We start from the raw sequence: 12,388 nt of genomic DNA on the forward strand, positions 1-12,388 counted from the left end.
ATGCTGTGATGTTCCCATTTCTGAAAGTGGAGGCTGTGGACAAGTCATTAAGCACAGCAAAAACTGCAATAAAAAGTTATTACCCAAGTGCAAGTATGTGATCTATTATGAGAGGTCTTTGTGCAAGTGATTTACTGCCCTTTTTAATTAGGAATTCAGAACCTTTCCTGATGCTCCCTCATAGCTGTTCTGCAGGATTGGTTCTTATCCAGCTCAGCCACTGTGGGACAAAAATTCTGCTTTAGATTAAGCAGCTGAGTTTTTCTCCAGAATAAAAGCAAGATCCTGTAGGGATTCCCTTACCCTGAGTGTCACCCAGACAGCCACACTGCTGTGGAGGAACCTTCTGGACTGCCATGGAATACTCTGCTGGGGCTCTGGATTGTGATCCCAGGTGGGGCCCTGTTCCCAGAGGTCTCATGTTCAGTCCTGCATCACACTAGAAGCTGTGTTGAAGATTAATGTGTCTTTACACTTACCCCTTGTACTTGGTTTCTTCCAGTATCAAGTAAGTGCAAGCTCTGACTGTGTTTTCCCTGGCTTTCAGAGCACACATAGCATTGCTTTCACATGGATTCTCTGGTGTCTAGTAAGGGTTGAGCTCATGCACCTTCTCTTTCACAGATGAATGTCTTGCTTTTCTCGCCAGCTGTCTAATTTCTTGAGTGTTCCTATGCACTTGGGAATTATGTATTCCTGTGATAGCACATACATTCAAATTTAAGTATTCCAGAAGGTGTGATGCTGCCCAAGGCGATTTTCATCGACACCCGTCTGCTTCATCACTCCTGTGCTTGCAGCCTTAAATGGGGATAGGAAAAACCAAAAGGACATTGAAATGAGACTGAGACTCCGTGATCTGAAACAGTGCTACATTAAGGGGAGGACTGCAGAATGCAAGGTCTGGGATACATTCAGTCATAGTGTTTATTGCTCATAGTTGGCGTTCTTAAAAAAAAAAGAAAGCCATGCCTTAGTGTAAGTTCAGCACATCATTTGCCAGGGGAAAGCCAGGGGATGAGGCATGTGAAAGGGCCTAGTTGTTGGTTTATTTATTAAGTGCTGTGTACAAGTAGTGCACATTATTATTTAATGAGGGGTGCTGCTATTGCTGCAAAGCAGAGTAAGGAGATTGAGGACATGCTTTAAAGAATTGGTACTGTGCCTGCTCCTGTCTGGACAAAGCTCTGGAATGATGAAACAAGAAGACCAACCTTGATAGTGATTTTTCAACATTTTAGGTGTCCTTTCTGTGAAATTAAGGTGGAGTGTACTGGCTTTGTGAATGTGCTGCATCTCCCAACAAACCACAGAACTAATTGTAAAAGCCTTTAAAGGGAGCAACCTACTGCTGTTACTATGTGGAGAAGGCTGCTCATGGGGAGAGGAGCTTGCAGATGGCTGGGGGGGCATCACCTGCTGGAATTGTCCACTCATCCCCACTGACCCAGGAGATCCTAGTGTGAACTTTGCTTCTAGTGGTCAGAAGTTGGGCAAGGCAAACCCAGGTGTCTAGCTAGATTTGATCTTCCTGTCCTGGATCCTGGAAAAGTATAGGACAGCAAAAATGTGAGTGATGGCACAACAAGATATGGTCTCACACTTCTTGTTCTTCCTTTTAGCTGATTTTGGAAGGGTGCCTGTTCCATTCCACTGTAAAAGGGGGAGTCAAGAAGCCCCTCTAAGAATATAACATATGTTGAGGCATAAATAAAAATCAGATTGGTCTCTCTCAGTACCTTGATTTGTTTTCTGCTGTTTGCATTTAGAAAATATTTCACTGCTCTCTACTCTTTTATAAAGGAGGGTCTAGACTATGTTGGCACGAACCAGTAACCTGTATTTTCAGGCAGAGGATTTCTGTCTCCTTCTCCACAGTCTGTGTTTGTGAGATACTAAGTTTCTGTAAATCTGGCAGGCTTTATTAAGTCCAAAATCATGACCAGGCCTTAACCAATGGCAGTCCTCTGCAGCTGTATTTTCTTTCAGGGTGACAAGATCTGATAGGAGAGATGAATCATATTTGGTCATTCTGTGAAGTGAGCAGCTCTGTGGCTGGGTCAGTGGAGCATCTTTGGCCAAAGGAAGCTTTGATTAGCATGTGTGTGGCATTGAAGTCACCCTATTCAAGAAGTGATCACAGCCACAGACAGTAAATGCACACAGGCAATTAATGAATGAAGCTGTAAACCCATGCTGTATCCAAAGCAGATACACTGATAGAGTACATACAGTAGGCAGCCCTTGTAGAAGCAATTTTTCTTTCAGTTCAGACCTCCCAGTAAAACAGTGCTGGGCTTTCACTTCCATTTCCCCCTGCTGAGTTTTTCTTCTCTAATTGTGATAATATTGAACAAGAGCACCGGGCATTTGAAAAGCAGTCATCATTTAAATCATGGAAAGTATTCATGCAACTTTTTTTTTTCTTTTTTTAAATTTTTCCTGTTAATACCCTAAAGATTGTGGTGAATAGCACTGCCACAATTTCACATCCAAACCAGCTGAGGGATTTCTGCAGCAGATTCCAGCCAGGGGTGCAGTGGTCTGGGAGGGGTGTGTGGTCCTGGGCTGGGTGCAGGCATGGTGGAGGGACATCTCTGGGGCAGGAATGCCATCTCGTGGCCATAAATAGCTATTATGTGATTTTACATCCACCTCCCATCCCTTCTTCCTTCCTCATGACACTTCTTCCCCAGTGTATCAGTCATTCTCAGGAAACACAAATCAAGCTGTATTTTCTGCACGGCAAAGATCATCCCTTTTTGGGTTCCTAAAGCTGTGCTGTCGGCCTCAGCAGCTCCTCTTGGCTGCAGTGCCCTGTGCTGGCACTGGAACGGGATCCACGGGGATTGTGTGTGAGCCACAAGCAGATCAAGAGCAGACCTTTGCAGGCTTTGCTTTGCTGCAGTCTCTGTCAGCTTTACCCTCATCCTTCTGTGCCTTGCACACTCAGGCACAGATGTGATCTCTCCCAGACATATTTCTCTCTCAGCCGGTGGTGCAGGGCTGACGGAGCCAGTTTGAGGATGTGGGAGTTGCAGCTCCTGGAGGGAGAGATGGTCTGGTACTGCTGTCTGCATGATGTTAAGCAAGATGGTGCCTGTGTGTGTGACACATACATTGTGTCTCAGAGCTGTGGAAACAGAAAAGTACAGGCCATGAAGTGCTGGAGGTTGGAACACCTCCTTAGCTGCTGTAGAAGGAGCCCAGTCCTTAGTGACACACTGTCTCTGCTCACCTTTTGAATAACAGCATCGTGCTTTCTGCAGTGGTGTTTTGGGGAAAATTAATGCCCTTTTTGTAAGAAAAATATTTACCAGAGGTGTTCTGTTTTAGCAGAGGAAGTGTTCCATGCTTGGCCATGGGAAACGATGGATTCACTCAGAGCATCCTTGGGTTATCCTATCAGAGCAGACATCAGTGCTGCATGCAGAGCCATGGCCTCACCTGGTGTTCCCTGGCTGCAGGGAAGGCAGGTACAGCCACCTCTGCCAGCCAGTGCCTGCAGGAATGCTGATTTGTCAGCACCTGCACGGGAGCTGCATCAGTGGAAGCGTGTTTTAAATCACTGCAAAGTCTGTGCGGGAAAGTCTGGGAGGAATCAAATCTGTTTGTGCTGTCACTCCCACTTCAGCTCAGCTTGTTCTGAGGGGATGGGACTGAAAGGCTGTTCTGGCAGCTGAAAGGGAGGGGAGGAAACAAATGTAAACAAAAATAGGCTGTGTTGTCAATCTGTGTCTGATGTCTTTGGTTATCCTGTTTTGAAGGTGAGTAAACACATCAAAGTTTTACCGTGGGAGGAATCCCAGAGGAGGCTCAGCAGCCCCGAGTATCAAGATGTATTATGGATGCAAACCTTTCTCAGTGCATTTCTGCAGGCAGAATGGAAAGGTGCCTTTCTTAGCACCTGAGTGGTATTTCCTAGCCCAGGATGTTTTTGCATGAGCAATGTATATGCATCTATATGTGTTCTTTGAGATTTTAATTTCAAATCTTTTTTGTAAATCTGCAGCAGTCACCTCCAGCACATCTTTATAGCAGTGGAAAGACAGGGGCCCTCTATGTCAGGCATCACTTCATCTGCTTGCTGCCTCTAAATTGGGATGAGGCAAATTAAGGCCTAACTCTACTGTTTTAATTAGATCTCTCCTTATTGCAGTAGCAGGAGCCCGTAGCAGGTGACTGAGGCACATTTACACAGTAGTGCAGTCCCCTAAATTTGTAGGTTTTCAACTGAGGTTTGCAGTCCTACTGTAGGAAGTCACAAACTAGTTTGTAGCTGTCCCCAGCACAGCATCCCAAAACTGGCAGTTGTCTGTGACATTCTCCTGCTGAAACAAAGTTGTGTGTGTGAAGTTGTGTGTGCATCCCACAGGTCTCCAGGTGTGTGACCCAGCCTGTGAGCTTTCTTGGAGTGCCTAAAAAAAGCCAGAATTCTTCTGTGCCTTTGGGCTTTTTCAAATCTCAAAAGCACAAACAAAAAACCTATTATCCATTGCCATTACCCACAAGAGCTGCAAAGAGTACATATTTTCTCAGAGGCTTTGGGATGCCCTGCTTCTGTTTATTTTGGATTTGTGACCCACCTGGTGCAGGTGTGAGCACCTGCCTCTGCCCATGTGTCACAGACACATCTGTTCTGCCACATCCCTGCCAGTTCAGTGCCTTACCTGCACTGCTCCCTACAAGGAGCTGTCAGCTCTTCCAGCCTCTGCTTGTGAAAGGATCACCATTGTCTAGTTTATGGTGTTCCTAGGAGTTCCCAAGCACTCTTTTCATTTTAAAAAATGGGTATTTTCATCCCAGTGGGATTAATGCTATCCCTGCATGAGGTTTTGCTGTTGACCTGAGTGAGCCTGTCTGTGCTCAGTTATAATGAACTATTGCCTCCATGTATGGGCAAGGGAAGTTCAGGTAGATCACTGACAATTGTGGTCATCAACCTCTAGTTCGTGTTTTTGAATGGCTGGTACAGATAAAGCATTAGAGAATATAGTAAAAAGCTGTCCTGTGTGCTTCTTCATATATAGGTAACTGTTAAAGATACTTTAAACCTGTTTATTTTCCTCCTCGCTTGTGTCTCTAGGAATATGTAGAAAAGAAACACAGCTTAGCATTACATTAGAGGAAAAGGTGCTCTACTCCATCAGCTGCATGAAGGTAGGTTAGCTCAGTGCCTGGTGTGCTTCTGCTCTAACTCTGTTTTTACCAGTGCTCAAGCATGGGCATACATGATTTATGGCCCAAGATTTAAAGGTCTCCTCTGGGAGGGGAGGAGTGTGCTAAAGTAATAAAACCATCATTTGTTAGACAGGATTTCTGGGAGAACTAAATTTAGACTGTATGTAGCATTTCAGTCTCCAGCAATGCACTCCAGGGATCTGAACTCTCCATCCTCAGAGCAGGATCCAGATCCAGCAGGGACCATGACTGGGCACCACAAAAAGCTGAGAAAACAAGGCTGGATCACACCACACAAGGTGAAGCAGTCACCAAGCCCAGGCAGTGTCTGTCAGGCTGTCTGTCCTCTTGATGAACTTCCCTTCACCAGCCAGCTCACTTTGGAGACCAAGTACACCAGGAGGGACACAGACATGTCAGAAGAGGAGAGATGAGGGTTGTAAGTGAAGAGAAATGCATGAAGCACAACTCTCTCCACCAGCACTGCACAAAGGAGGGAGGCAGCCAGACTGGCCAGTCATGGCATCCTCACCAGATCCCATTCTGACAGTAGAGGACAGCAAGGGAGGCTAAGCTGCCCTTCCAGCTATTGTCCCAAACATGGTCACATACACTAAATGCCTTTCAGCTGGACCTCTGTGCCCTTGCACACAGCCAGCTGGCTGTGCAGGAGGGTAGGTGATGCTGCTGCTGGTTTTGGTGACCCTGCAGGGATGGAAGCAGCTGCCTGCTATGTCCTACCTTCCCAAGGACATGTTCCTGTCTTGGGAGGACAGGCACTGCTGCTGAGTTGGTTAATTTGGGAAAACTATACTGAGCAAATTCCTGCAAATCTGGCCAACATGTAGGAATATTATTCTGCAAGACTTTTTTACTGAAGTGGTGGATTTTTGGAAACAAGGCAGAAGGGCAGCAGCTCTGGCAGAGAAGATCTGTCCCAGGAAACTGCTGTGGCCAGTGGGCATCATGCACACCTGGAGTGAGCCCACTGAGGGGACAGCATAGCTCTCCTTTAGTACACATTTTTACTTTCATTTTCTGATTTTTTTTTATGTTTATTCCGTGCAAGCTGGAGAGGGATAAAAGATATCCTGTGGTAATTTTGAAGCCCATGAGAAGTGGTCATAGATGATGTTTAAATGTCCCCCCTGTGGAAAGCACATGGCTATGCAGCTGCTCCCCTGTTAGCCTGGTTAGCAGGGCTGATTCATGGCCCAGCAATGCAGCCCAGTTGCACTTGTTCATTATTTATATAAATCACAGGCATCAGTGTTCTGGCTACATCAAGTTACAAGAGCATTGATGGAAGAAGGGTGACTTTTAAATTAGGCAGGGGCTGAGCAGACTTGCTGGAGAGCACAGTATATGAATGAAAGAGTTTAATGAATTTTCCTGGGTATTAAATGTGTATGTTCACTTATAGGAAGGTCACAGGTACTAAAATTTCCTTTAGAGGAACTTGCATACTTGAATTGAACAGAAATTACTAAATCAGTGTCTCTCAAGGACAGCTGAGAAAATTGTAGGTCACATAAGCAGGATATTGTGAAGAAAATCAGCTGAAGTCAGAGACCCTCCTGCCTGGTTTCATGTGATACATGAGTGCAGTCAGGACAGGCATCTTTACAGGATTTGCTCAAGCCTTATTCATATCCCAAATAGTATTTCAATCACGAATTTTAACTTAGTAGTGCCACAGTGTTTAAATGTTTTTGTCTTTTTAGCTATGTAGTAAGTAAGGTTTTAATTGCTATATCTGCATTTTAGAAGCCCTCAGCCCTACAGCCAAAGATTAGTAAAGCCCAGCACTTCCATGGGGTGATGACAGTTGTTTCTGCAGTGACCTTATGGCAGGAAAGGGTAAGAGCTTGGTTACAGCATCAGTGGGAGGACAGTGGTCTTACAGATTTGGGCCATAAATTGGGAAGGGCTGAATAGCATCAACCTAAAGGTTTTAAGATCAGCAGTCCAAGACAGCTGAGAGCAGCTAGGTCTGAGCAGCCTGGCACCTGCTTTGGCAATGGCATCACTGCCTCTCATGTGTGAGTGAGGGCAGTGTCTGTGACAGCTCCCAAATGCTCCTGAAATCAGACAGGTAAGCCCATCCTTCAAGTGCTCCATGAGGCTCTGGAGGTAATGGGAGACAAGAGCTGACCTCTGTTACTTGTTGGCCACTCACACCCTCTGGATAGGTGTCATTTTTTGTTCCATTCAGAATAAAATCACAGCACTTCAGGCTGTTTGGTCAGTAACTGTGATGGCACCTCTAGGTGAATCTGTAGACACAAAGTCTACAGTGATGATCTCCTTTTTGTGCTTGTAAAAGGTAAAACAAGGGCCAGCATCTGTCAAGTTAGCACCTGGGGCATATCTCAACCTTTGGCACTTTGCAGCCAGAAGAGTTTAGCTGCTTATCCTAAGTTTGAATCCTAAATAAGAAACCCTGGAGACAAAAGTAGATCCTGGTGAGAGCACTGGAACAGCAAAATGCCATAAATAGGGCCATGATTCTAGTAAATTCTCTGTGCACAGCAGCTTTTCTTTATCAGTTCCAGACTTTGGGATGCACTGGCCAATAAGAAATGCTGAGCTGAGGGGTTCAGGCAGCATTCAGACAGTTAATACTGTCCTGATTGAGGAAGTACTGCCAGGATTTTTCTGCCTGTGTACCTTTTTTGGTGTTTGTACATCCATATGTATCCATCTGTATGTGTGTGTCCTTTTGGCCAGAATGACATTTGTCTGTCTGCACTTGCAGATGTTTTATTGCTTTGAGGTGTCAGCATGAGTTCTGTGATAGGGGGACAGAATAGCACAGCTACTTCATGGCATTTGTCCACAACAGGTCCCAGTGCACTTTCCCAACAAACTAACTCCTGCAGTGATAACCTGCTTAATGATTAAATATGGAAATGAAACCATTGCACTGTTAGTCCCTCAGAAGATCCTAATACCTAGCTACTGTCCAGAGATAATTTTCTGAACAATAATTTAATACACAGCCCAGATAAACTGGGTACACAGATTGAATACAAATGATGTTTCAGTGGCTTGAATTATGGCCTTATGCTGAGCATCACTATGGCAACTAATGACATCACCACAGGCTCCAACCAGCACAAAACTCAACTTTTGATGGTCTCCATTTGTTGGCGCAGATCTTTTCAGGGCTTTTGAGGGTATGAATATGTAAGCACCAGTGTTGTCAAGGGTTTGCTATGTATGTTTGCTGTCATTTGAAACATTTATTCTCTTTGTGGTTAATGTTGTTCCCATGAAGGAAACCTAATGAAAATTACTGTTTGTATTTGGTTAGTAACATTTGTTGATAACATATGGTCTGGGAATGCTTCAGCAAATAAGAGCTTTTTAATAGTAAACAGAGATACGAGTTCTATAAAGCAGATGCTGTCAAAATACACAGTGGAAGGTTGGATATTTTCTTACTTTTGCCTCTTACCCAAAGCAAGATAATCTTCCTACTTTCTCTCATGGTGACAACGCAGTTTTTTGAGAGAAAACATAACCTGTGACCTGAATCTGTGATTAGAAAATTAAGTTGTTTCTTGCTTCTTACCCTTGAAATATTTTTTTAGGTAGCTGATGGCTCACACATGAAAAAGATATTATGTAAAGGACCTGACTGGACCTCTAGTGCTGTAGATAGTTTAAGCCAAACCTCTGCTGTCTGGCACTGGTGGAGGTTTGATGCATCATTATAAAAGACGAAACATGTGAAACAGTGACACCGAGAGAGGAAGCTTCAGAGCAAAGGTGATGAAGAACCCAAGTTTGTTAATCAGCTCTGTGCTGAACACGCTTATCTGCTGAGCTCAGTTGGACAAGAATTGCTCAGTGGGGAGCAAAGCATAAACTCATACTCCTGGAGCACAAGGAGAAGTAAATTAATTTTACTGATTATTTTCCAAATGCTAAACCTGCTGCTTGGTGTTCATCTTTGAGGAATATCTAGTCACTGGACCATGTCTTCTGAGCCTTTTCAAGGGAACTGCCTTTCTTTAGCAGAGGATCTAGTTTGAGGACAGCCTAAAGTGAGAAAGCGTCATTAACAGAGTGAGGGGGAATAGAAGTGGTTAGTGAGTTATGGTGTAATCATCTAGCTTGCAGCATTCTGGGTTGCAGTCTGGGTTCCACCACATCACTCAGAGGTGTTGCTCATGGCACGCTCTTGGCAGAGTCCCACATGGAATGAGTTCATGTTTTCTCTGCATTTGGGCAACTTGTGATTGCACAAACTTGTAGATGTCCTCTAGAGACATCTTTGTGTCTAGAGGCTGTGGATAATTCAGCCTCCATAGCACTCCTTTCCAAGCCAGGGAATGACTCAGAGAGTACAAATACTAGACGGTGGTTGATGGTGTAGTTGCAGAGGTGGCATCTTCCTGGCCACTGCAATGCCACCCACAAGGAGCTGGTGTCCTGCTCTGTAGTCCTAGCAAACTAGGATTACTCCAGACATAATGGCTTGGACTTAAACTTGGGTTGAGCTGAGACTTGGAAAGCGACCCAGGTTAAGTTGCAGTGTCTTCAGAAAAAGCAAACTTCACACTCAGCCTGGAAAGCAGAGGTTAATTAGCCAAGAAAGGAGGACAGGCATGAGTGATTACAGACATCCTGGGTGCAGATGTCTTCAATCCTCTACTTCTCTTGTGACTGCATAGGCTGGCACTGCAGAAGACATTGTTCTTTCTAACTAAGAAAATTCTCTCAAACTTGGTTTCATGCTGCTCCCAGATGCTCTCTTTATTTCCCCAAAGGATCATCATGGGTTTTCCAAACATCTGTCCCACATTTCCCAAAGAAGATAATTAATGCCCGTGTCACTCACACAACCCAACGACTTCAACTTGTGTCAGACACTTTTTAAGTTAACTGTTTCATGCCTGAGCAGTGTTGCTGCTGACCTGCCAGCTGAGCTGAACACCTCTCTGTCCTTCTTTTCACAGCTGGGGCACCCAAGGAGACTTCACGACAACCCATGCACTTCCTGCAGTGAAGGTGAAGCTATTCACAGAGAGCACAGGAGTGCTGGCTCTGGAGGACAAAGAGCTTGGGAGGGTAAGGAGATTTTGAGTTTAATAATGTTTCCTTCTGGCCCTGCTTTTCTAGAGAAATCTCTCCTGAACAGAAATATCTTGGGAGCACAACATGCTCTGCTTTTTTGCCAAGCTTCAGGAGGGGGAAAGAAAGCAAGCTCTGCACTGCTGGAAAGGAGTGCATCTCGCATGCTGTCTTTGTTGTGAGTTTTTAATGGCAGCATTTCAGCTGGCTGTGCCTGCTCTCAGCAAAGGCAGAGGATCTTGTGTGCAATATTGGCAGTCCGGAAAGCCTTAAAGGTTGCTTGCGGAAATGGACATTCCTGAGGCAGAAAAGGGGATTGTGCTGAAGCAAAAAGAGGGGGTTTAAGTTTGGCAAGGGACTGTTAAGTTTCTCTCATATCTGCTGAGCAGCCAGTGCATGGTTTGAGCTTTTGAAAGCACTGACTGCAGTACTCCCTGCAAAAGGCTTGGAGCCCTGGCTTCCCTGGGGGTGGATGGTGGCTGAGCTGGTGGCTTCAGAGGGGCTGGACTGGGAGTGAAACATGAGAGTTCATTGCTCCATCAGCGGTGTTAACAGCAAAGACCTCAGATTCTCAGGGTATTGGCCACAGAGAAAATCTTCCCATCTCTGCCCCTTGTTTGTGATCCCTAAACCAGTGCCCTGGCACTGGTGGCCCTTGATCACTGCAGCCCATAGCTCCAGAATATCTGTGGATGGCACTTTCCTGTGGCTTTGGGGCACTTCACTTGTCTCCATGGATCTTGTGCAGCTGTTTAATTTGTGTTGGCCCCAGGCAGAAGTGGCAGCAAACTCCTTGCCATGCCTTCCTCAGCTTCTCAGGCTGAGATCAGTGTGATGATAACTCCACGAAAATCAGTTTGGGGTAAGAGGACTTGGCACCTCCTGTTGTGGCTCAGCATGACCCAGGTGATCTCCAGGGGCAGCCTGGGCTCTGTCTGCTCAGCCCTGCAGCACTCCTTGCTCTCCGTCCTGTCTGTATGGCAATGGCCAAGAAATCCATGGTCAGGAAAGCTACTGATCCTGTTGCAAGCCAAAGAATTATATTTCCAGTCATGGACTAACTTGTTGGGGTGTTTCTTGCTAACTCCATGGCTGTTTGTGCCTTGAGAAGGAAGAGTCTCTGTCCATTCACCATTTTTCCTAATTAACATGGTTTTGTGTTAATCCTGTTCATAAAAGTGCAGAACATTCTCCCAGGTCCTAGTGAGCTGTTGATTTAAATTTATAGCTTTATCGTGGAGAATGCTGTGTGCAATTTTGTCTCATGTAATTCATGTTCATTTTAATTATTTGTGTTTTTATGTTCATGAAGTATCCTTTGTTCTTGCACTTGAGAGAGAGAAAAGCAAAGCTAGCCCCTTTTTTCCCCTCTCAATCTTCTCTTCAAAGGGAGTCACAGCCCCTTCAGACTTTCTCATCCACACCTTGATCCTTCCTTTCTCCCTGTCCTTCTTTTTTGACAAAGAGGATGACCCCTCTAGGCTGCAGTACTACAGCTGAAGACCTACAATTGTTTTGCTGCACAGCATCATAATATTTTCAGGATTATTTTCAAAACCTCCTACTTCAAACAGCCTGGCACCCTGCCTTTATCCACTGTGGCATGCTGAGCAGAGCTTTTCACCCAGCCAGCCGCACTGCCATTCAGGGATTTTCCCCTGAGTGGTTACACTCAGTGCAGCCCCTCTTGCTTTGTGAGTCTTGTTTCCACTGGCAGCCATGAGCAGTGCTGACTTTGCTGGTCTTGGGAAGCAATTAGCTGTGCATGTTGTTCTGAGAAAGATGTCAGCACCCAAAGCAACCCCTCTTGCCCTGAAAGGCTGATGAGCCAACCCTACCAATGTGCTTTAATTCCCAGTCCAGCAGGAAACTGTCCCTCAGCCCAGAGTTTCTGCAGGCTGAAGGACACAGGCCAGCAGTGGCAAGTGTGGGGAGCTGGCAGCGATTCCCCCTGGCCCGTGGCCACCAGTGCTTTCAGTCGGCCAAACTTCAAAGGGACACTCGGTGTACCCAGAGCGGCCGAAGGATGACGCGTGTCTGCTCAGGCTGCATCAAGATTTCTTCTTTAAATTAAAATGAAACCGGGAGTGTGTTAAGCCCCTAGTTTAGCTGTTGGAGTGGGCAG

At 45.5% G+C, this 12,388-nt stretch overlaps 1 protein-coding gene across 13 annotated transcripts in view; it reads left to right on the top strand.

The window, feature by feature from the left end:
• Window positions 1-12,388, top strand: part of CADPS (calcium dependent secretion activator) — a 204,146-nt gene that overhangs the window by 81,581 nt on the left and 110,177 nt on the right. For all 13 annotated transcript variants that reach the window (XM_066558057.1, XM_066558058.1, XM_066558064.1 and 10 more), the window contains exon 7: window positions 10,149-10,260. In XM_066558057.1, the coding sequence (XP_066414154.1) occupies window positions 10,149-10,260 (112 nt within the window). The remainder of the gene's footprint in view (window positions 1-10,148; window positions 10,261-12,388) is intronic.

This window comes from Molothrus aeneus, chromosome 12, assembly GCF_037042795.1.
Source record: "Molothrus aeneus isolate 106 chromosome 12, BPBGC_Maene_1.0, whole genome shotgun sequence".
Lineage (NCBI taxonomy): Eukaryota > Metazoa > Chordata > Aves > Passeriformes > Icteridae > Molothrus > Molothrus aeneus.